The sequence below is a fragment of the Melozone crissalis genome, unplaced genomic scaffold, assembly GCF_028551555.1.
Source record: "Melozone crissalis strain CALT ecotype California unplaced genomic scaffold, PUWL_Pcris_2 ptg000018l_1, whole genome shotgun sequence".
Lineage (NCBI taxonomy): Eukaryota > Metazoa > Chordata > Aves > Passeriformes > Passerellidae > Melozone > Melozone crissalis.
This window is the reverse complement of record NW_026535796.1, coordinates 10,790,341-10,816,175: the sequence shown is the minus strand read 5'-3', so window position 1 is coordinate 10,816,175 and position 25,835 is coordinate 10,790,341. Positions and strand designations below refer to the sequence as shown.

General features: G+C 42.3%; 1 protein-coding gene across 10 annotated transcripts in view; it reads left to right on the top strand.

Moving 5' to 3' along the window:
* The window catches only part of BRSK2 (BR serine/threonine kinase 2), a 306,978-nt gene that overhangs the window by 216,752 nt on the left and 64,391 nt on the right, over positions 1-25,835 (top strand). For all 10 annotated transcript variants that reach the window (XM_054276320.1, XM_054276318.1, XM_054276321.1 and 7 more), the window contains exons 5-8: positions 6,697-6,813; positions 17,724-17,757; positions 18,642-18,710; positions 21,621-21,767. In XM_054276320.1, the coding sequence (XP_054132295.1) occupies positions 6,697-6,813; positions 17,724-17,757; positions 18,642-18,710; positions 21,621-21,767 (367 nt within the window). The remainder of the gene's footprint in view (positions 1-6,696; positions 6,814-17,723; positions 17,758-18,641; positions 18,711-21,620; positions 21,768-25,835) is intronic.

Sequence of the window (25,835 nt, the reverse complement as noted above, 5' to 3'; positions counted from 1 at the left end):
CCCGGCTCCGCTCCGCCGTCTGCGGCTCGCGAGCTGACAAATAAAAATATGATTACAGAAAATGCCCCGTGGCAAACCTTATTATGGCTTCAGAGATAACAGATAATGCCAATTACTGCGCGGGGCAGTGGTGACATTGAGAGGAAATCCCCTGCGGTAATGAGCAGGGAGGTGATTATTTCATTTTATTTTTTATTTTGGTTGCGTTTCATTCTGTGTTTCTATTTTTTATTTCTTTTTTTTTTCCCCCTGAGCGCGCACAACAGAGGTTAAGGCAGGTTCTCTATGAATATTGATAAATGACAATTACGAGGGCCCTTTCTGCTCGCCTTGCCCGGGGCTGTGCTTGTTTGAGCGGAGCCGGGGAGGGCTGTGAGGGATGCAGTGTCCGTGGCGTGTGCTGCGTGGGCACGGCCATGTGTCTGTCACTCGCAGGGCTGGGACAGCAATTACAGCCTGCCTTGGCTCGGCCTCGTGTTCCTCCCTCCGTGCCGGGAGGGGAAGGCTCCCCACCAAACAGCGCTGCAAGATTTCACAGCGCTGCTGCCGAAGTCTCTGGTATATTCCTGCCGGCAGGAGCTGCAGAGCGCTGTCAGTAAGGGAAGCAGGCTTTTAGGGAGAAATCTGGGGTGTCTCTGAGAAATGGAGAGAGTTGAAGGATGCCAGCTGCCGTGTTCTGCCATGTTCTGCCGTGTAGTGCCACCCTCTCAGAACTCCCGCTTTGCCCTGCTTCATCCCTAAGAGCGTGCTGGGGTGTTCTGCAGGGAGGGTCTGTCAAATGCTGAAGACTGCAGCACATGGGCACTTTGAAATCCTGACTCAAGGCCTCCAGATGTGAAACTGGTCTAGAAATGGGGGAATTTAGTAAGATTGCTTGCTGGCTTGTTGTTTTGTTTTGTTTTTCTGGTACTTGAGTGTTCAAGTTTTCTTCCAGGCAGTCAGAAGTAAGAAAGGTGCATTTTTACGCTGTTGAAAGCTCACCATTCATTACCTGAATCCAGAAGTTTCAGTTCTGTGCTCAAGACTCACTGTAAAACGGTGAGGCATTTTCAGATATCCCTTGTATAGAGAACCAGAGAAAAGCCATCAAATGCAGCAGCTGCAATGCCAAAGGCAAAGTTACCAGCTCAGCTAAAAGTCAGGGAACATGTATTTTTGTAAGTTTTCTTCTTTATGTAAGACCCTGGAAACTCAAAAACGGCATAGTCTTACTGTAAGCATAACCAGGTAACATTTTCTGGGAAGTGCAGCAGTGGTGATCAGACCTGACAGGCAGTTCTGGCTTTGAAGTACATGAATATATGCTTTGAGGAGAGGTTGGCAGGGAGAAACAATATATTTTAGTGGATCAATGGAAATAATTGTTTAAAAGCAAGCAACATTTTATGCATACAAACCTTTCCCCAGGCCTCCTGGTATGTTTATAGATGTTGTCCTTTTTCCTAGCTATAATTATATTTACTTGTTCTGCAGAATTCTGTGAAAACTTACTAAATTTGAGCATAGCAACCATGGCTATAAACCAAGAATCTTCTGTAGGTAGATGCAACTTATATGTTTGGATATTATTTGCAGAAGCAAGAGAAAATAAGATCAAAGGCTTTTTCTTTGCTCATGAAATTTAAAATAATGCTTCTCATGCTATTAATTGTTACTGATAAGGTATTTGCATCACATCAGGCACTTTAAGAGGCATCCTGCAGAACAATTATTCTGTGGCCTGGCCCTTCTGGGAGTTTGAGGTCAGTAAGAAAAGCATTTGCAAAGTAGCCAACAATTTGATTAGTACAAATGACCTGCAACTACTCCAATTAAGAGGTTTCTTGGGTTAGAAATCTGTGACCTACAATGAGTTGTCATAGAAACTGATACGTTTCAGCTCAAACATCACCTTAAAATAATGGCTCCGTTTGTCATCTCATGCCAGGTGACAGCTCCTTTGAATCCAAGAACTAGAGTCTGTCCCTACACCAGAATTCTTCTGGCAGCCCTGGGTGACAGGCCGAGCGTGTTTCTCCTGCAGTTGCTGCAGTACAGGTACAGGGATATTCTCAGAGCAGGAGGATGGACTGGAAAAGCACCGGAGCGAGCTAAAGGACCTGTCTGAACAACCTCTCTGGCTGTGACTAGCAAGCAAGCCTGGCCAGTGTGGAAGTGGGAAGCTGGAACACGTTCATGCCTATCTGTGCCTTTCATTTTCTATGCACCTTCTCCAAGAATGATGCTCATTTCCATGGAACAATTTTTTCAGAGCTCTCTCTGCATCCATCTTAGGCTGCAAGGAAATTGTAAAGCCTTTGTTGTAACTTGTGAAAGAGGGATGCTGCAGAGAGTCTGACAGCGTGTGCTTCCCCTGCCACAGCTCGCTCCGTGGCTCTCTTTCACTCACATGCTCTCCCTTCAATAGCCCACAGGATGCTGGCTCCAGAGGCTGCCTTCTTGGCTGAGGAGCTCTGGGAGTCCGTGGCCACTATGGGTCAGGGTTACACTGACTTGTTCTGCAGTCCTGCATTTCTCTTTCTCATTCCTTTTCAGCTTATGCAAGGCTCAATTGGAGGGTTTGCTGTGTTTGTCAGAAAAGAAGCTGCTTTCTTCTCTTCTGGTTTTCCAGCCATGTGATAAAGCCCCTACAGCTTTAGAGCCTTTAGAACAAGGAAAGGGTAATGAGTCCTCTGTTCACCTGCAGAGAGAGGAGTTGATGCAGTCGTGTAAGACATGGAGAGCCAGAGAGATCAGCTGGAATAGAACCAGATTAAATGCATTTACTCTGCACTGTTCCATTAATGCCAAGTAATTACCAGATACATTGGGAGTTTTGTTTTGTTTTGTTTCATTTTGGCACAAGAGAATTCTTTTTCAAATGCGAGTGCATTTGACAGTCCGGTCTTCTGGGCTCTTAGGTAAATTATAACAAGCCTTCCCTATTCCCATATGTTTCTCTCCCTTCCCCCTGGCACTTGAAAAGCTGGCAATACAAATATGGGAAATGCAAATGCAGGGAGGAAGTCTCTTTCCCAGTGGCAGCGTTGCTGGTTCTGCTGCTCTGGTACAAGCTCCTGGCCTGACTGCTATTCCCAGGATGCTGCCTTGGCCAATTCAAAGTGGCCCAAAGATGGGTGTCAGAGAAATGCTCCAGCTAAAGGAAAATTTTCACTGGGACATGTAATTCTCTTGTGGATGAATGTGCAAGTACTGCTGATCCCACTGGCACCCTGATCTCTGAAAGCAGTGCTGCCAAAATACAAAATTTATGCTCAGGCTGCCATGAAATTTCTAGGCTAACCATCCATACTGAGCACTGGAGACTGTCTTGAAAAAGGGATGGAGAAGGGTCAGAGACGCAAAACTGCGCTATCAAAACTACTCTTTTATTTTTGGGAGCCAGGCAGCCATAAATGTAGCAATTCTCCTCTCTGCTCAGTGAAGTGATAATTTCTATTGTGAAGAGCTGATAAGTTTTCTTGATTTTATTTTGGTGAGTATCTGGAGGAAAAGAAAAGAAAACTATTAAGGTCTGTTGCTACTCCAGTTTTACTTTCACGCATACTATCCTAGTCACACAGATCCCCAGATCCCAACTTAAGGTTTTCAAAATGCTCACTGGGAGCTAGGTCAGTGCCTCTGCCTAGAGACCTCCATCAGACTGATCATTCATGGAAAAACATTGTGCAGCACAGTGAGGTGAAGCTTACTCCATGTTTGGAATGTGGATGGTGGTACCCCCTTTTTCCTCTCTTTCTTGCAGTGACTCTCAAAAAAATCCATAATATACATGCCAACTTATAGGAACCTCATTTCCCCACTTGATTCTCCCTAAAAACCCAGGCCTAAACTGTGTTGTGGATCCCAGCTGATGGGAAGACAGGATGACACAGGGAGAAAGAGAGAGGAGACAAGAAGGGAGAAGGAGACTCCAGGATTGAATATTGTCTCGATTTTCAAAGGTGTTGTCCCTTCCCTTTCACTGCCTCTTAGTGGTCGGGAAGTGGGGCTTGTTCAAGATTCACACACATTGTGCTCCAGCTGGGGCCTGTGGCAGATCTGCCAAGGCTGGAAGCTCTCAGCCATGGAAAGGGAACATTTTTGCATTTCCTTTAGCTGCACCACGTTCCTGAAATAAGACATTTTGTTCTGAGTGTACATCTAGGCTTGTGGACATCCTGTGCTTAGGTCATGCTCCATCTTGGTTGTTCCTGCTCTCTAAATGAGCCACACAATTTGAGGATAAGCAAAGGATTCAATTTTTAGGCACAAAAGTCACATGTCAGCAGTATGTCTGCTATAGACTGTATATATGAATCATACCATATCATGCAGTGCACAAGCAGTGGAACAGGCACAGGCAGCAGCACCCTCAACTTCTGTACCGTGTATGTGTTCAGCAGTCAGCCAGGAGCACTTGCCAAGACTGAAAGACAACTATAGCTGCCGAAAAACTCTGCGCAGCAGGACACACACTCAGCTTGAGCTGTGGGGAGGTTTCTTGTTTCATAGCATCAAACAAGCAGCACTCATTTTACAGGGGCTGTTACCTGCCCCTGAGCATTGTCCTCAGACAGGGGAACTGCAGCACACCTCCCCAGCTGGATAAGGTCTTACCATTAATGAAAGCAGTTGTAAGATGAGAACTGTCCCGAATGTCTGCTGGAGGAAGGATGAAATCACACACTACTGTCTCATTAGCATCCAGCTTTCCTCACTTGCCTTAGAACCATGGGCTCTTCACTCCATTTCACTGCTGGAGCTGGAGTATGTTAAACTTTGGCCGGTGTTGATGATCTTGCCTTTGTCTGCTGCCGTCCTTGATGATGACATTCAGGGATTCTTTTCCTGGCCATTAACTGGTCATTCGCTGCCTTTGGAACCTTTCCTTATCACTCATCTCCTGCATTTTTTGTCAACTAGTTATGACTATCTTGATGGTTATTATAGAGCTAATAAGTCTTCTGTCTCTGTTATCTCAAACCTTGAATTTCTATGAGAAGTACAGATTGGATAAAGCACCTTTTGCATTTTCAGATGAAAATGTGCACAAATCTGAATCACAATTATTATCCACAAGCTTGTTTCCTCATTGTTAACAAGGCTGTTGTAACACGAAGGGTTCATCGTATTTATGCAAGATTGGAGACTAAATTTTAAAAAGCGGGAGAGAGCAAATCATAGGTCTCAGTGGTATGAATGACCAGTAACTGCTTTGAATGTGTGCTGTTTTGCTGGGAGTCTCCTTTGGAAATAATTGTTACAGTCCCCAGGTATCCTATTACCATGTGCTCTGGTTTTACATAGAATTTACCTGCATTATTTACAAGTTGCCTCTAACCAATCATTCCTCTTCTCTTCAGATCAGAGGATCTAATTTCCAATACATTGACATGCTGCTCATGTTGCTCTGAGAGGGAAGAGACTGTCCACCTTTACATTTTTGTAAGGGTAGAATTACACTTGCACGCATGAGGAGTGTTAGAGCAATGTTTTAAAAAGTGAAGAGGAAATGGCACAAAGATAAGCCTGCCTTCCTTGATTGGTGTCACTTGACTATTCTGACACCTGGTTCTTTTGCTGAGTTCAGTTTCTGGTCAGAGGAAATGCTTTTAGTTGTAAGTTTTTGCACGTGGGTGTTGTTTGCCTGACACTCAGTGTTGTTGGATGTCCATTTCCCACAATTTGTGTTCTACCTATCCACGGAAGCTGACAGTCCTGCCTGTTTGGGTGCTGCTATTTAGACCTTATATTATCAGAGTAATTTTGCCTACTCATAAGCAAAACCAATAAAAGAGCTTTTTCTTTGGTCTGTCTGAAATGCTTCTCTCATCTCTGTGACTTTCCAAGAACTGCAAATAAAAAGAAAAAAAATCTGGCACATTCATCACAAATTTTCTGCAAGATTTTTGTCTTTGTATGTAAAATCAAGTGAATGTTATAGTTGTACAGAATCTCCTGAGTACTTAGATGCAGACATGGGTGCACAGTGGTTTTGGCTGTGAGCAGTGGAAATTAATAAATTTGTCAATATATGATTTGGAGCAGGAGTTGCCATCATGAAGGTTGTGGTTGCCTGGCTCTTGTCATGTTGACAGGTAATAAGAGAATCAAGCTCTGATGGAAAGGAAGGAATCCTCTCTCCTTCTCACTGCTGACACTCTCACTTAAAAGCACTGCTGAGTTGAAGGGATTTTTCCTTCAGAGCTAATTACCCAAAATTATTTCAAAGTCTTATGCCTGTGTAAACAACTCCTAATAGGAGATTTTTGCAGTAGCATTTACGTCAAGAAGGTTTTTACTCTTTCTATCATTTGTTTATTTCCTCTTGTTGACAGAATAAATTGATGGTGTTGCCTCCTACCTTAAGGAGCTGACATATGATAGAGTATACCAGCCCCAAATCCAGGCTGAAATTCTCCTCCTTCTATTTCCCTCAGTTTCTCCCTCATGTTGTGTTGGTTTCACTGGAAGTTGAAGATATTCCTTTCCTGTCAGGACACTGCAGGTCTTCCAAGAGAGGGCATCTAGGGTGATCTAGAATACATCAGGGATTGGATCTTGCATATGTGTGTTCCCCTGCCTGGGACAGGAGAACAAATTAAATTAATTAAAGTAAAACAGGTTGGATACCATTCTGGATAAAAAGCAAATCATGGAGTGGAAAAGCTGTTATGGATAATTTAATTTACATTTTTGACCCTTTCTTTACAGCCACAGGGACTTAAAACCAGAAAACCTACTGCTGGATGAAAAGAACAACATCCGGATAGCAGACTTCGGGATGGCATCGCTGCAGGTTGGGGACAGCTTGTTAGAAACCAGTTGTGGGTGAGTGTCTCAAAGCATATTACAAGACTGAGGGACACATTCCAGACATAGAACTTGTCTACAGAAAGGGTTTCACTAAAGATCTGCAGTCCTACACACTGCACTGGTGTTTCCCAGCAAGACAGTAAATTTATATGGTGCATGTAGTGTAGAAGAAAGCTGAAAGCAGGGGGATTTAGTGCTTTACAGTGCAAAGCAGGTCACTGCAGGTGTCACATACAGATATAAAAATCAAGGCTTTCAGGTTTGGCTTCATCTGCATATGCTGGTGTGTTTGCATTTACTGGCCATATAATTTTTGGAAACTGAAAGCAGTGGTTGACTGTTTTAAGAAGAGGCTTTGAAAAAATATTAAGGGGTAGAAAAATGTTATTAAATGGAATTTGCATGTCCTCTGTAGGCTGTCTGCTTGCATGCAGCTGTTCATATTCATGTTCAACACTGCTTCTGTCAGCTCCCATGCAGGAGTGACAGGGAGGAAGCAGGGTCCTTTGCAGTGACAGGCAGGGCATGAATGCAGGTACAAAGAAGCCTGCCCGGAGGAATATTGCAGGGGCAGTCTAAAGACATTTCCATGCAAATTCAGTTGCCTTCAGGCACCACCGGACCATGCTCCCGATTCCCAGTGCCAAGGTGACTGTGCAGAGGCTGTGGCACTGAGCTGTAGCAAGGGCAGCAGCTGCATTGAGCTGCTGCAGCCTGGCACCAGTACACCAGCTTTTAGCTGTCTTAATTTGTTTTAACAGCAAGCACAGAAACCAGATAGTACCAGCAGATTTCCACTTCCTCCCATGCAGACTGACTTCTCTTGGCCATTGGTAGTGTGATTCTGATTACTTCAGCCCAGGCCCATCCTCAGCTGGTTACAGTTCATGTTTTTTTTGGTGTCTTCTCTGGAGCAAGGCAGTTCAAGGTAGTCTTGGAGCCATCGTGGTTCCCTCTAAAGCCCAGCCACTACCTCTCAGTCCTAGCTTTTGCTTTCCAAGTCATGAATAATGGACAGCAAAAGTATTTGAAGTTCATGATGTGATAGAATGCTGGTTGGTGAGTAAACCGAGACCCACCGGTTCTCTCCTGTGCCCATCAAGATCTGAGTTCTTAGCAGAAGCAGATGAAAAGCAAGGAGCTGTGATGCCAAGGTCAACTACAAGGCCCTGCACTTGGGTAGGGAGACACTCAGTATCATCAGTGCAGGCTGAGGGATTAAAGGAGCAGTGCTGCTGAGAGGGGCTTGGGGGTGCTGGTGGATGAAAGGCTGGATGTGACCCAGCAATGTGCACTTGCAGCCCAGAGAACCAGACCTGTCCTGGGCTGCATCCAAAGCAGCATGGCCAGCAGGGAGAGGGAGGGGTGCTTCTGCTCTGCTGAGACCTGCACTGCATCCAGATTTGGGGATCCATAGCATAAGAAGGATATGAACCTGTCCAAGTGGGCCCAGAGGAGGCCATGAAGGTGGTTGGAGGGCTGTAACATCTTCCCCATGAGGACAGACTAATAGACTTGGGATTATTCAGTCTGGAGAGAAAAGGCTCCAGAAGACCTTATTGCAAATTTTCAGTACTGAAAGAGGGACTATAAAAAAGATGAGGACAGACTTTATGGCAGGACCTGTAGTGATGGGACAAGGGAAAATTGTTTTAAGGTAAAAAAAGGGTCAATGTGGATTGGATACAAGGAAAAAGTTTTTTACGTTGAGGGTGGTAAAACACTGAACAGATTTCCCAGAGAGATTATAGATTCCCCATCCCTGGAAACATTCATGGTCTGGTTGGATCAGGCTCTGAGAAACTTGATCTAGTTGAATATATCCCTGCTCATTGCAGGGGCATTGGATTAGTTAAGTTTTAAAGATCGCTTCCAATCCAAACCATTCTGTGATTCTGCTTCCATCTGCTGCTTGCAGCTTCTTTCAGACTTCCCCTCTAGATCAGGAAATACAGTCCTTCCTGCAGTTGCCACAAAGCCTCCATACCCTCTAGAGAAAATTGTTCCCCTTCCTTCCATGAGAAAAAAACCCCAGGAAGTATAAAAACCAACCCAGCCTCAATTGCCTTGTAGGATTTTTCATACTCCTTGGGAACCTCTCTGTAGGGTTCCTGTTCTTGTTAGCACTGAGCTCTGTTATCCGTATCTGGAGTCTCAAAGGGAGGCTTCCTTCCCATAAGCTGTGCTGGAATTCAAACCTGCATGCTTCAAGCAGATCCAGCCCCCACATTGTGGCCTTAAAATGCACTAATAAGGAAATCAATGGAACGGAAGAGATGTGCCTGTAATAAACAGAACACAGCAGCAATGCTATGATCTCCTGCTTTGCAGATGCATTTTAAGTGTGTTGCCAATCACTAGACCTCCATGTGAGCTATTACACCACTTCATTAATTCTCCTGGCATGCAGCCCAGCATGGCTGATACTGGTGTCGTGAGATCTCTTTGGTTTGGGGAGTGAAGGAAGGAAGGAATGAAGGAAGGAATATATAACTATGCCACACTGTTCACAGAGAAAGGTAATCCAGTTATGACTCCCTTTTCCTTGGAGCACATGCAGTAACCAGCCTCAGAGCTTTTCAAGGCAACAGTTTTACCTACCCATGCAGTTGGTACTTTCAGCCAGCATGAAAAGGAACAAAACAGAGTGAATCATGGCTGAGATATTGAGCTTTAATGAGATGCTCCTTCATGCGCCCATAAGTTAATTTCGAGAATGGCTTTTCCGTACTGTGAACACTGATAATGAGATGAAACTGTAACATTTCCATTGACAGTCATGCAGGGAGTCTCCAGGTATTTCTGTCAGTCAGAGTGGGAGGCTCAGATGGGGTTGAGCTGTGTGATACAGCTAACTTTGTCAGTTCAGCGAAGCAGGGAGACTGCAGTCAAAAATTCTTTGCTATCACAAGTGAACTGCTAAGTTTAGTCCAAAGTTTGGGTAGTCTTCAGGTCATTGCAGAGTCTTGACTGGCATCATGAAAAGTAGCCTCATGTAGCCTGAGGTGTGATGTAATTGCATATCTCAGAGTCACTGTTTTCTGGGAGGTACTCCTTAGGCCTGTGTGGTTTTCTGTGGGATCTCAGCCTCTCAGGGCTGAGGGACAGAGTGACCGAGACCACCCCTGGGGGGCTCGGGAGTCCTGGAATGTTGCCAGAAATGTCTGGTGGCTGGACTTTGATCCCACATGGGAGATGACATCAGTATGAGGATAGGAGGATTTCACCGGGGTGAACGGTGAAGGGATAAGTTAATTGGAGTGTGAGACAAAGGGTTTAAGATTTCTGTACAGGGGGGTCTAGAGAAGTAAGATGGAGGAATTGGGGCGTGCCCTTCTCCTTCTTCTTCTTCCTCTAGGCCTCCATCTTCTGTGGTGATGTTGGCACTCTGGGATTGGACCTTACTAGGGGAACACTGGTTAATAAGGGTAGAAGGTATTGGAGAAAAATGATAAATATTGTATACGTAACTCCAAGTATAAAGATAGGTGACCGCCCCAGGGGCTCTCAGTGTGTGCCCATGGCTGACTGCTGAGCAGAACTCTGTCAGGCCAAGAGAAAATCTTTTAGATAAGCAATTAATAAACACCGAGACCGAGAAAAGATTTGAAGTTTCTTCTCGTCCTTTGGAACGTGGGCGACCCAAGGCCATCTTTGGGCTTTTTCCAGACCATCTAAACAGCCCCAAATCCGACAGTTTTCTGTAGCACTGATAGCACTGACAGACTACCTGGAGGACACAATAACAGTTCTATCCAGATGTGTTTGTGTAGGAGGAGGCAAGGATGGACTTGCTGTTTCGCTGACATAATTTGTCATTGACAGACTGCACATTCGGCCTTGATTATAATGAGTCCCCATTATAGAAATGTCTATTGTGTAAATCCTGCATATGCACAGTGCAGAGGAATATGCTGTAGTTCTTTTTAGTGTTTTTAGACCCTTAAGGGGAAGAGGAGCTATGTGTAAGTTCTGCAGGACTAATTCTGCTTATGGCAGAAATTGTTCTGCAAGGCAGTCTTACAGAGAGATGGTCCTTGAGATGCCAGAATAACACAGGGAGTCTCTGCATTCCTTCAGAAGCAGGGAGGGTCTGTCAGCTAACAGGAGACAAGGAAGGAAGAGAAAGATGTGTTAGGCTGCTGCTTCTATTATTTTAGATTTCTTCAGGTCCTCTTCCTCTTTACCCATCCATGCAGAGACACTCCCCACCTCTTTCTCAGTGATTCTCCCTGGCATGCTGTTTTGCAGTGTTTCAGAGCAGGAGAGGTTGTCCAATCCATCCTGAGCTGTCACTAGGCAAGAAGAGTGAGTGCCTTTTGGTTAAACCTCAGGTCTGAGACCCAGGTTATCTGAGCTTGATTTCTGTTTCTGCTGAAGGCATTCATGGTGGTCTAGGACAAGATGCATTGCCCTTCTCTGCTTCAGTTCTCCATCTTAGCAAGTCATTGATGTATCAGCAGACCTGTGGTGAGCAGATAATTCAGAGGGCAGATACACCTCCCTGTCCAAGCACCCTTTCTGATTTTAATTACATGACATGATGCTGCACATATTCTTTCCTCCTTATAATAAACATATATCTAAAACTTATGCAGTCATTGTTAGGGTTGCAAATTTAAGCTCTTCAATTTGGAAATGCCAGTATTAGTGCTTTTTACCTCATCTTATCAAGAGCTTCCATTTCCAGCACTGGATTCCTGTCTCCTTCCTGATTTGTACCACAGTCTAGCTGACTTGTCCCATTCATTTCTGCTCCATATTTGGCCCAAATCCCAGCTTGTTTTCTCTTTTTTACTAGGTTCCAGCTCTAGTTTCTGCTACCTGGTTGTGTGAGTCAGTTGCTGCCAGTCCTAGATCTACTTCATTAGTTTTGCACTCAGTTTGTTTTTAAGTTTGGCACCATGTGGTAACCCCACCCACAGCAGCTCAGTTGCAGATAAAAAAAATTACTCTGTGAAGTGTTGCCACCGCAGGTAGGATTTTGATCCTAATGCTCTCGAGAGTTTCTGCTGGTAAATGCAAATTGCAGTTTTCTAGTGAAATGGAATATTTCTATGATATAATTTCTAGAGAATGCAAATAAATATTCAGGTTTTCCCTTTGCAGGGGAGGATACTAGAAATTTTTCTCTTTTTTTTAAATATGGAAAAGCATTTACTTAAAATTAGACATAGATAGTGGAAGTGCTTCAGCCCAATCACAGCATGCATGCATATAAATACATGAAACCAGTCTGATACAGACAAAAAGCAAGTAAATTGTTGTTAAATTGGAAGTAAGTTGCAAGGAATTTAAAGTGAAGATCATAAAGGGAAATACCAGACAACCTTATTAATGACCATTGGTACCAGCATCACCTATAATACATCACAAGGTATGTTAAAAGAGCTTGGATTTTGCAAATCAATCCCTGAGAATTTAAGATGTGCTTTTCTTCAGCTTGACGGTGTAGCATTTACTCAGCCTGTGCACATTAGGATATGCCCATTAAGTACGAGCTTGTACAGATTTTTTTTCAACAAATCTTTGCCTCATTTGATGATTGGATGGTGTGTTTTTGTGAGTAAACAGCTATTTAATGTTTGGGTTTTCCTCATCATTTATTTTATGGATCCATTTATAACTTCTGCTCACTGCATTCAAACCTTGCTATGAATGCTAGGTAGGATTTCATCACTGGGTCTTAGGTTTCCAAGTATTAATTATACTCTTTTCATATTATGTTTGCCACATTGGTCTGGTTATCTCCATTTTTATGAGGACACAGGATTCTGCAAAATGAAACTCAAAATTGTCAACCAGTTTTGAGTGTACAGTTTGATGCTCTTGGGGCCTAATACCTCAGGATGCTTGGTGCTTGATAACAGTCCTTTACTGGGAGAGCACAGTGCCTACCAACTGCCCCTGCTGCTCCACATGCTTATAAATGCTGGAAATTAAACTTGGATGCGTAGCACTGTGGTTCTGAAAACTGGGAAACATGCAACTCCTAATTACCTGTGAACATCTCTGTTTAAAGCACCTGTTCATTTTCTTTCACAGAAGGATTCTCTGGCAGGGACAGAGTGTTTGATTCTCCCATGTGTTAATGAGCTGCATTCTTGCAAGCTTGTCCTTATTGACACTAAAGTTCCCTCACATTGCTACTTCCCAACTTCAGTCACAAGCAGAAAAGAGGCATTAGCTACACATCCAACTGACTTACCTGCAGAGCACAGTGTAACATTTTCAACCTTTTTTTTGCCAGTTCTTAACTTTGAGTACCTAATTTGGTAATCTTTATGCCCTTTTAATACAAGGGTCTGGTTAATTTTTAAAATTAAAGCCTCTTAAAGGTTCCATGATTTAAAAATATGAACTGATAATTAATGAATTGATTTGCAGATTCCCCAAAAATGTAATTGCACCCGAGGAATAAACAGCTGTAAGATGGCTGAGGGCTAGATGCTGAGTTTTCTCATCCAAAGGTAAATGACTGAGTTGAAGCTTTAATGGCAATCTAGCACTCAGCCTTAACTACACCTACTACCTTAATTACAGCCTTCACTGCAGCCCTGAGTACCCACTGCTGCTGGAGCCTTTCGTTAGTGTCCCCCTGCCTCTCTTTGCTCTGTGATCCGCCGCTGTCGCTTTCTCTCTCGGAATGCCCGTGTCCTTCTCCTGAATTCCCTTTATCTATTTTGCTACTCCTCTGATCTTCCCCTTCATCTCAGCCCTTTGCTGCCCAGCATGGGTGGAAAGGAGAGGCAGCCTTTTGCTCTAGTCGGTAACTCCTGCCTCTGAAAACCAGCTTGGAGACAGTGATTAAGAGAGGGGAAGGAAGGACTCTAGAATTGAGCAACAGCAAAAACAGCCAGATGTGTGAGGATTTCTCTGCAGTTGTACAACATCCTATATCAAGGTAACTTCATGCCTTGAAGAATAAATATAATAATAAAATAAAATAATAATAAAAACAGAGGAAAGGAGATTTCTTGTTCCTCCCTCTCTGCAGAAACTCTGTGTCTGTCTGTGAGGCCTAAAGGATGGCACTCAAAGCAGCTTTTCTTCTTCCCCAAATAGTACCATCTTAAGGCATGGGACCAAGGGACTGAGGCATGGACACTCATCTTTACTGGGACTTGGGGACCCATCAGGCAGTGTAACACATGATTTGTCTCAATGTGGAGTCAGATCACACAGCTTTTCCTGTCCTTCTTGATCAACCAACCACTTCTCTGGCAAAGCAGTTACTGTGTGTTCCCAGATAAACCATATGTGCCCAATGGATTTTTGTGTGTGCGCACACTGTGTGTGTGCAGTGCAGGTCTCTCTAACCCATGTGAAAAAAACTAACAGGCACATCACATCTGCACTGAAGATATGGCCCTGGTTGTCTCAGATCTACTGCAGCTACACAAGATCTTGATGTGCACAGGTCAAGAACTACTTTTCTAGTTTCTCAGATGAAATTCAAAAAAGATACATCAAGAATATATACATTTCTTTCTGCATGCCTGACTTAACTGTCCCGAGCTGTCCTGGATTTCACCATTTTTCCTTTGTCTTATTTCCTCTGGTTTAAATCCCATGTAAATGCTCTAAGGTCCCCTAAGATCCTTAAGATTATTGTGTCCTAGAATCGCAGTTGTGAATGACCATTCAGAGAGCCCTTCCTGCCCTAGGGAGACTAGCCTTGGAAAATCCCCATCACCCTGGAAATAAACACTGCCAACATCAGTGCTTTTTTGCAGTGGCACCCGCAGGCAGCAACTCTTTCTTGATCTTGCTGAGCGATATATTTATTTGTTATCAAGGGCAGACTGGGGCTTTTGCTGCACAGAAATGTAGCAGAATGATGAGGAGGTGGCCTAGGGGAAGAGACAGGGAATGTTGCTCTTGACACATCTATATTGAATAATTAGTGATAAGAGCCAAAGAAATATTCATGACTCTGTAGAAAGATAAATAGATTTTTGATTAAATTTGAGTTTTGTCTTAACAGCAGTTGAAGTTGCTCTGTGATTGGTAGCATGGAAATGAGGTTTTTATGGATTCTGGCTGACTGGAGGATCCCTTTTAAAGCTGTTAGCCAAGATAATGCTGCAGATATCTAGCTAGTGTGTGCTGGCAAGAATTCAGAATGGCAATGCCAGAAACCTGTGCTCTCTGGGCAGTTGCAATGCAGCTGTTGAATGATTTAATCAATCCAGCTTGTTCAAAGGATTTATTATAACATTTTCTCCACCCAGACTCTTAGACTTTTGCAGAATTTCAGTGGTGCCTTTTAAGATCTATGGCACATTCCACTGCAGTTCAGCAGACTTCAGGAAGGAAAACATTCCAAGGGCATTTGCTAGTGGGACACATAAATACCTATGTACCTGTCTTGAGTTCTTCACAACACTTACATTCTTCTTTTCAAGGATGTTAGCACTTTCAAGGTGGTTGCACTGCTCAGCACCCACAATTAAGAGTTCTGAAATCCTTGTTGGGGTCATAATATACAAATAAAAATTCAGGAACACTCTGCAAATTGAGATACTGACTCTTCCAGTGCACTTCAGTGCCATTGCTATCCAAAAAGGATTGTGCTGAAGGATATTGCTGAACTGAACAGGATGCCATGCAGGATTTGAGAAGTCTGGCTAAAGTTTCTACGTCAGCCACAGGCACCACCTGTAGTAGCCATTTACTCTGTGTGTTCATGACTCACACTGAGGCAGCTGTACCTTGCAGAACCTAAAATACATGTGAGAGTAAGAAATTCAAACATGATAAGTGATGGGAGCTTGACAGTTACCTAGGATGTGTCTGCACTCCTTTTACCTCCCATATATTTTTCAAGCCTAGTGTGATGTACAGAACATGTTAGAACTGGCCTTTCTGAGGTGAGTAAGTTGGGCAGATATCCATGATCTATGCAAGTCCTGTACTCTTTTTGCTGCCATGCAGATTTTTTCCGAATTCCAGTTGCATTACTGTGTTCCCTACAGTTCCCACACTGCCCTCCTTCAGTGATCTGTGTAAGCAGTTCAGCAGTAGTGAGAGTTGTACTTGTCAGGCCTGGGCTGCAGTCCCAGTTGTGGTGCTGCTCCTTACTTGTGCTTTGTGTGTGCCTTAGGGATGGCCTGTACCCTCTACTCCACTGTTAGATATGAGAAAAAGACAACATCACTAGTCAAGCATTCTCCCAAGAATAATTTGTCTTCTAAAAGCTTGCAAAATCATGTGTTAGTCCAGTGTTGTGACTTTTTGTGGTTTAGACTTTGGGGGTTTGGAAAGAATAGGTGTAGTGCAGGTCTTGGTTTGCCATAAAGAGGCAAATTCACAGGAAACAATATATTTTGGAAGTTTGGGAACTTGTACATAACATTAAGCTATTCAGTTTCTCACTCTGGCTTCACTTTCTCTCTTGTAGTGTGAAAACTGCAGTGGCATTGCTGTTGCTTTAGTCAGAAGAGTAGACTCATGGTGAGCTTCTGGTCACCTTTTTCAAACAGGGCAGCTGCAGCTTTTAAAAATGTTAAGTAACCTTGTCCATGTTTCCATGGCTGTCAGTACAGAGGTACACAGAGAGCCTGGGTAGTCTGCCCCACCCACTAGACACAAGACTGTTCTTTCTGGTCTTCCAACGAGCAGCTCCATCCAGCTCTCTGAGGGGGGCTCTGGCTTTCATTAGCTGTTTTGACTCTTGAACCGAGGTTTTTAAAATGTAGTCTAAACTAAGGCACTACTGAGCAGCCAGACTGGTTAGAATACCTGTGAATAGCCCATCTCTTAAATGGGCCCAGGACTGGTATTGTATTAAATATTGGATAAAGTGGCTGAATTCCACTTTTTCTGAAATTTCTGAGGGATCAGCTGCATTTCTCTCTCCTCATGGAAGCTTTGCTGTCAGGGTAGCTGCACTCCCAAGTGTACCCTGAGTTTATTGTCATGCTCTGCCAAAAGCTGTGATACCAAATCAGGGCATTCTGTGCCCATGGGATGATATTTTGCCACAAGATAATGTAGTGTGTATGGAAATTCAATTAATGGGCTGTCTCACTGGGCATTAATATAGCATCCTAGCACAAAGCTAACCTCGCTGTGCTTCTGGTTTGCTCATTACTTTGTGAGACAGGTATTGCCCAGCCATGATCGCATTTGTCACAAGAAACACATGCACAAATGAAGACAGGCTCAGGGACTGCTGGGAGGTGTCAGTATAAACAATAGCATGATTTGCACATGGGTTTCAGACAGTTTGCATCCCTTTTACTTGTCAAGTTACTTTAATGAAGGCTATAAAATAAATAGCCATGGCTATAATCTTTAGGAATTAAAATTATTACCTGGCAAGTTGAAGTAATTAACTCTTCTCAGCCAGGAATCAAACAAGAGATATGTGGGTAGAAGGATGTGAAAAGAATATATTGACTCACCAGGTAATAGTGCTACTGTCCATCCTTTTTTGTTTTTTTAAAGAAAAAGAAAAGGCATGTTGCAATCATGTATTGGCAGCTTTTGTGACCATTGGTGTAAAAGAAAGTCATCTTAGCAGAAGAGACACCAGACGTGGTTTAGGGGTGCATCTGTCTTTTTTCCTGTAAAAGGCTTTGCAGTGTGGGCCCTCCTTTTAGTTAGATACAAGGCCAAGTTAAATGGTGGGATTAGAGAGCTGGAATTTTATACTCACAGAATGTGCTTCATCTTCCCTTCATTCCTTGTTTTTAAGAAATTCATAGCAGGGCCATAGAGTTGTAAATTATGCTAGTTCTTGACCATTTTCTGAGCTTGTTAGAAATATGCTGTTGTTGAGGTAAGGAAAAATGTGCTGGTTTGCACACTTGTATTCTGTATAAGCAAATCTATCATCATTCTGCTAAACAAAATGGAAATGCACATAACCATAAATGCCAGGCTGTTACATGCTTATTTGACTGTATTTTGTCTTTCAGATCACCACATTATGCTTGTCCTGAAGTCATCCGGGTAAGTTGGTTAATATTAGTGTACATAAATACCTTTTTTGAAGTATCCCTCATTACAAGTACACAGATAGATCCTCTGTACACAGAATCTGCCCAAGGCAGCGGGAAAGAAAAGGACACAAGAAACCTAAATAGAGTTTTGTTTGTTTAGGTCAGCCCTGAATCAAGCCACATTGGGAAATAATTGTATGTTATTCTCACAGTACCTTTGCACCATGTGATCGGGCAGAAGTACAGGACCCTGGCTTAATTTGATCTTTTGACCCAAGGGACATAGTCCCCTCAGCTTTCCTGTCTCTGATGTAGCTGTCATCTCAGTAGAAAAGCTGGGGTTGACTGTCAGTGATGTTGATTTCCACTAAACAGTATTTTTCCCCCTGCTTTCCCTTTGTCCTCTGAAAATAAGTATCCAAGATTTCAGTGCCCAGGATTGCCCTTTTCCAAAGCATGTCTGTACTGTAAAGTCAAACAGAAAGCACACAGGAGAGGCTGTCCAGACAATACTATGAGTTTTCAAATAACATGGCTGGTGACACGCTCCCTGAAAAACCAAGGCAGAGAAACACACCTTCTAGATGTCCTTAAGGCACCTGTTACTCTGTTTAAATGCCAGATCTGATAATTTGTGAGTTGTCAACCATTCCTGCCCTGCTCCCACTTCTGAGCCTTTCCTCACAGATCCCAGATAAGGCTGCAAGCTGATGTTCACAAAAATTCATTTAGCCGGCTGTGTAGTGGCTTCCTCCTAGCTGGGAAGGCCAACTTGGGAAGCAGGTAGCTGGACTAAATGTAGGGTTTCCCATTCTCCCCTCTCTCATTCCTCAAGGATAATTAATTCATTTTCTAGTGATCGGTCTTTTGAACCTCTGTGTCTTTACTGCACAGGGAGAAAAATATGATGGAAGGAAAGCAGACGTCTGGAGCTGCGGAGTCATTTTGTTTGCGTTGCTAGTGGTGAGTCATCTTCCTTGCACTAGCCTTTAAAAAGAAAAGAAGAATCTGAAAGTGCTGCTGTATTTAATGGCAATTCTATTGACATCATGTACGGATGGTTTTTTTTAGTCCTCTATTTTTGTATATCTCAGTGGCATCCTTTCCTCTTATTTCTACATCAGCCCCAAAGGAAAAGCATGAGGAATATTTCACTGCTTCTTTGAAACACTGTTGCCCTGCACAGAAGAGCATAGGCAGCCATCAAAAACTTGTCTTTGTGAATGCTCTTTGTTGTTTTGTGATGTTGCACCACGTTTTTTGATGGGTAAGGATATGTAGGGTTACAACTCCAGGATACAGAGTGTGTCAAACAAGTCGTCCTTCACGGGATCAAGATATGGCTGGGTTTGGGATGTATTCACTTTTTTCTGCTGTATGTATATGTGTGCTTCAGCGGTATATGCATACATTAACTGCAGTATTTTTTCAGGGAAGGACTTGAGAGCCTCATCTTTGTTTCATGAAAGCAGTGAGCTACATTTTAATTTGGTACACATGGGAATATAAAACTGAGCCAGTAGTACAAAGTTTAAATTAGTTTCCATCTGGCTCGGTAATACTTTAAGTGTTCAAAATGTGCCATCGTCTAACTTATCCTTCTTTTGATCAGAGTTTCAATTCTCTGTGGAATTTATTTTGAAATGAAGTTCTATTATAACATTCCTAAACATCCAACAAATGGATGTCCAGCTGAAGGCAGATAGGCTTGGCATTTGTTACCAATTTCCATAGTATAATGTAGGAAAATATAGTTTATGTTAATGCAAGCATATATCACGTGCAGGTAAAATAGTCTATATGAATATAGGTTTTATGTGCATGTTAAGTGCTTTATATCTATAATAGTTTATCTGATCATCTATAATTATAAAAGTAACAAGCCTGCAGTAAAATTGTGATATTTTTGTACATTTATCAGTAAACCTAATTGCTTCACTTAAATGTTTTATTTTGGAAAAAGCACTTGTACAGTGTAAAATGAGATAAATTCTGGATATTATTTTTGTTTAAATACTTTTAAATTTTAGAGTTTTTTTTATCAAAGGATATGCTGATTCTTTTTTAATGGTTCAAATCAGAATACCTTAAAGTAATCTCAGTATGATGCTTTAATTTCCCTTAAGCAATCTTACTCCTTTTTTCTTTTTAGTCATTACAATTCACTGACATTTTTGAAATTTTGATTTTTTTATCTTGATGTTGCATTGGAAGAATTTTAACTGTCACACCAAATAGCACCTGCTCATCTCTTACTGAGCAGTTACTTTCATAGCTGATAAAATAGAAGTATATAATGAGCTCTTAATATAATTTCTTGAATTCGTAAGAACAGAAGAGAGAATGTGTCAAGATGGTTAGGATTTGTCAAGCAGGCTTTTGATTTTCAGGGGGATTCTCTGTCAAGCTTGGGTGTCTGTTGCTGCATCTTCATCTGTTCCTACATACACACATGAGCCTGAAGAATTATTGAAATAAGTCAATCATTGATGGAAAGTGTAGAGCTCGCCAGTTAATTATGTCAGGACAGACCCTGTGAAAACTATCAAGATATGATAGCAGATGGTAGTAATAAAAGAGATGTAGTTGTTACCTTCAGGAAATGTCACACAGTGTCCTTTCTGACTTCATCAGGGCTTAAATTACATTAGCCAAAGTACTGAACTATCAGAATTGATTTTCCTTTAAGTCTGGAATGGATAGGAAAAATGCAGGTAACTCCGGGGGTTGGTTGCAGAAGGCAGGGAGAGGCTCTGCCTTCAAGGCCACTGGAATGAACAAACACCAGTAAGCAGTGCCCAGTCGTGGCTGCCATCAGGTGGCTTCCTGAGGCTGCTGTAAATGGAGCTGTTGTTCTCCCTAAACCATAGACACAGGATTGCTTATACAGATGCACTACTCACTGTAGTAAGAGCAGTGCCAGAGCTGACAACTTAAAACTTCATTATCACAGCAGCTGACAGCTTGCAACTTCCCACAAGCCATCCTGGAAATCAAGGAAACTCGGCACCTACTAGAATTAGGCAGTGAAAGAAGGAAGTGAGAATATCTAGGAAGGTGCAGACTTGTTATAAAAGGGTATCAGCTGCAGTCAGTAGAGTTATCCTAAAGATTTCGACTTCTCTTTTTCCTTTTTGTCCTTGCAGCAAGGATAGGTCTTTTACTGCTTTTTGTGGCAAGCTGATGATCTATTCAAAATGTAGTTTCAGCTAAAAAAACTTCAAGCCATTCATGTAAGTGAGCTACAGTAGGGAAGCAATAGGAACTGATGACCTGACCACAGCATGGGAACTTGATGGAGTATATTAAACAGGTGGAATGTCTGCTGCTTCCAAAGGCTAATGTTGGTTGGGGTTTCTTTCAGCTGTGTCATTTTAATGCTCTGTCAGAAAGAGCATGTTCTTTACTGAAAGTCTCTCAAAAGCTGTTCACCTCCTTTTCAATGTCTGCAATAAATGTGTCTCAGAAAGATTAAAAATAAGGAGAACGATAAACATTGCTGGTGTGAAAGTATGCCCAGGAGGAATACCAGCAGATCAAAAGCTTGAACTGAATTTAAGTGAATCCACGCATCTTTGGTGAATTTGCCTGGAAAGGCAATTTCATATTTTATATTTTACTTTATACTGGTAGTCATTTTCTAATTAAAGGTCTAATAGAAAAAACAATGTCCTCAGTTTTGTCTCCTATGTTAGAGGAAATACAGCAGCACTAAGACATTTTGTCTTTTCAATGGATAAAAAGTTTTTTCACTCATAATAATGTATTATGAGCTGACTTCGTCCTTTCCATTCTCTCACCTGCTTATCCTGGCTTTTCTCCTTTGGCCGTCTCCAGTTCTCTCCCACTGACTGCTCTGTCCCATTCCTGCAGGGTGCCCTGCCTTTCGATGACGACAACTTGCGGCAACTGCTGGAGAAGGTGAAGCGTGGAGTGTTCCACATGCCCCATTTTATCCCCCCGGACTGTCAGAACCTTTTGCGGGGGATGATTGAAGTGGATGCCTCGAAACGTCTCACGGTAAGGAGGCTTCTTGAGCAAGGCTTCATTTCTCGCTTTGTTGCAGGAATGGTTGAGCAGCGACGGTAACTTGGTGATTTGGTGCCATTCCAATGTGTTTCCTCCTGAGCCAAGGAGTGGAGTTGGTGGGGTCTTTGGGAAGAAGTTAGTTACCGTCTCTTTTGAGTCTTGAGGACAGATTGCTTTTGTGTTTTTTCTGTAGCTTCCTGATTCCTTTTCATATATAACACTAAGCATTTAGGAGAAATCCCTCATAGCTTATCACAGAACTACTGGCTCATTCACACCTTTTCAGTCCACCTGAGCTGTCTGATTCTTCTGTCTGATACGGCAGTTTGCTGGGGGCATGATGCAAGTGTTTTAAGGTCACAGGTGTTAGTACTGGTATTTGAAGCTTTGCCATTAAACAGAGTGTGATTTTCTTACATTTCTGACAGAAGTGTTGGCTCCTCACTTCAGGCCACATAAGCTGCATTGTATTCTATCCTGCATTTGCTCTGCATTATCCTTTAGCAGCCTTCAGAGCAAGTGTCTGCCAGTCTGCTCTTTCATCCTGTGCCCTGTGGTCCTGAGCACTTAGTCCCACAGTGTTGAGCTCCTGGCATTCAGCTCTGAGTCTGCATCTAGGATACATCCCATCACTACAACAGAAACTCTGCAAGAGTGAGGACTGTGAAGTGATTGTATCCTTTACTGACGCTGTGTTAATGTTTTAGGGAATTAAAAAACATTGGCAATTCAAATAATAATTTTGGAAAGTAAGATTGCCTGCTTGTCAGTGGAGGCGTGTGCCTTTATGGGTAGATTGCCCCTGTAAATCCTATTGTCAGGCCTTGGTGATGATTTTATACAGATTTACTAAGCTCACAGATTCTGAGTGGGAGTATGTATAAAGAAATGTAAATTTAAAATTCCTCCTGGTTCTTCAGTCTGCTAAAATATTTATAAATAAACTCTCAGATCACTGGTTGGCCTCTGTGCTGAGATTGGTAACAACAGCATCAGTCTGTGCCAGCTGTGACGATGCTTTTGGGATGCAGGCACCTCTCTTCTAAGAAGTTAACTGAAACTCCCTTCACAACTCCCTAAAATAGTACCTGACATCTGGGTTTTTCTTGCATTCATTACCAGTCCAGGTCATGCTCTATTTGGTGGCATAGGGGAAAAGTTTATGTTATTTCTAGTATTTTGCAAACCCAGTAGCCATCACATTTTGCAGTACATAAATAGCACAGATTGAAAAAATATATATTAGGCACCTTAAAAGACCTTTTTAAAACAGATTTTTAAAGAAAGGAATAACATTTTCACAAGTATATTCACAGAAAGAACACTGCAGAGGTTAGAGCAATATCCTGAGAGATGAGACAGCTGTTCTTCATGGCCAAGAAAGTCACAAAGTCCCTCTCAAGCTTAGCTTCCTTTCCATGATGTAAACATACCAGCTTCTCTCTTGTTTTGTTGGGGTTTTTTTCTCAAAAAAGTGCCAGTGGTCTAAGTATGTTAGGGAGCAGGTCATCAAGTGCTAGATCCTTCTTCAGATTGTTCTGAATTTTTCCACAGGGCAGAAAATAATAAATAGTAACCCTAAATAATTTGAGTTGTGCAATACAGCTGGGAATGTACATGCATAGGAGAGAAAGCAGTTGAGGTAATTCAAGGTCTCAGAGTGACACTCATCCCCCTCCCTTTCTTGATCAAAATTAACCTCTTACTTCCTTAGGGAGGGAAAAAAACCCAGATCAGGTAGTTATTGCCACACACTAACCATTGAATTATGAATAAGAATTTGAAATAATACATATTAAAGAGCTGAGAGCTGGGAGGAAGAAAGGTTGGCTCTTTGTTATTAGCTGCAGTCTTTTTGTCATTATTTGGGGGTCTGTGGGTTTGCTGTCCCTGCTGCTGTCACACTCCTGTGCTGTTAGTGAGCTGCTTGCTTTGACTGCCAGGCAGAAGGGAGCTCTTTGTTTACTGCACAGGAGCTGGGAATATAGAGTTCATTCTGAGGAGAGAGCTGAATTCTATTTTAGCTGTGTCCTATGAAAAAGGGTGTAAACATGGGTTTATTTGGAAGCCTCTATTCCTAGAAAATATCTCACTTGAATCAATTTGATATTTATACAAAGATGTGAGCAAAATTGCAGCTTGGGTACAATAAGCACAGATGTAGCTGTTGCCGTTACTGATCGTTTGCTCAATACCTCACTAGTGAATTCAGCAGAAAAATATTGTGAAATGTAAGGTGGCTAGAATTTTTTTCTTTCATTTTTCACTTCCTCTCTCTGCTTTGTTCCTCTTTTTTTGATTTGTATCTCTTTTCATCCAACTGCATTTCCCTCCCTGCAGTAATTGCCATTTCACAGCACACCCACATCTTCCCCAGTCCATCTGTTAAAATGATCAACAAAAACAGAACCAGCATTCACATTTAACTGTCATCATTTGCTTCAGTGTTGGAGCTTGAGAAGATTAATGGAGGGGAGGGTACTCACAATTATTGTTGCTGGCCCTTTCCAGCCTTAAGAAGCAGGCATTACCTTTCTTTGTATATGATTCATTTGTGGGAGCAAGACTTTATTATTTCTTAGTGGAATATTGTTCACACTCACCATGTGTTAAATAGCTTCAAATATGGTTAATGGGACATCCTTGACCACTCTCATTTACTCTGCCTGTTTTACTAAACATGCTGTAAAATAAAAGAATTTGTGTTTTTCTTTGATTAAACATAAACTTTTCATTAAAAGTTGATCCTAGCTCCTGGTGATGGTGTGTCTGACCACCCATATTTATGAAAGGTGAAGTCAAACAAAGAATGAGTACTAAGATGATCAGCATTTGAAAGAGCCTGTCTGAATAGTATGGCATAAAAAGAGCTTCAGTTAATGTACACAGATAATGTTTAAGAAAGGTTGTACTGGTCATCTGCATATTCATTAGAGGTAATTACTAGGGAGAGAAGGATTATTTAAGCTAAAGGAAGATACTGGCATAAAACCAAAGATATGTCAAATGGCTTTAAAGGAAAGTGGGCTAGAAGCAAGAAGAATTTTAGGTATATCCATGGGGTTCTGGGACAACCTTCTAGTAGGAATAGTGTCAGGAGGGAAAAGTGAAGTAGTAATAAAGTTTGAGAAGGCTTAAGGGAGGTGTGCTCTGGGTGCCTAAACTACTGCAGGATGAGGTTTCTTGTAGTTATGTGCTCTTCAAATGATTCAGTCTTGCTACAGCAGAGAATTACAGCTCCTGTAGTAGAAACCAGTTGTACTCTCAGCCAGTGTTTTCTTCTCCAGGAAGACAAAGGGCAGAGGCACTTTTCTTTTAAAGATGGATTAGCACTATTGAAAATTTGTTTCTAGAGCAAGGTAGATCAGAGCAGATATTGCAGAATAAGCTATTCCAATAAAGCTGTTACATTGACATCTTATACTAGAGTAGAATGACTTGTTTTCTATGCTGGGTGTACACATAGGTGAAAATACCTATCCCTGAATATTACCTAAAAATTCCTTTAATTGCACCTAGTTTCAGAATCTTCGCTCTGCTTTCTGATTTTGTTTTTTCTTGGATCTGATGCTAATCATGCTGTGCAGAATCTAAAGAATATTAAGAAATTAAGAAGGGAAAGCTCACCTGATTCATTTCTGTAGAAGGCCTTATGGTTAGGTGCCTATTCCATAATTTAAATTTTCTCACTTTACAACCTGTAGAATGGAGGCAATTGACCAGTTGATGTGTTTAGGCTGCCAAGGGCCTGTTCATGCCCCGTAGACATAGGACAGTGATACTTGCCCACGTCAAGGTCCCTGGAGGCTGCTTTATTACAGCTGCTACTGCTGAAATGGGTAATGGTTTTACCAGTGCTGTTTGCACTGCCAGCCTGAACGCTGTGGCCAAGAAAAGCCACAGGGTTTTTGTGTCTTGACATTGCACAGTAGGTTTAAAGCTCAGACTAGGGGTCTTCTGGATGAAGAAGATTCATTTGAGGTGTGGCTGCACAGATGGGTTTGAGGCTGGTCTCCTTCCGGACAGGGAAATTTGAAATTTGACATGAGTTCAAGTTCA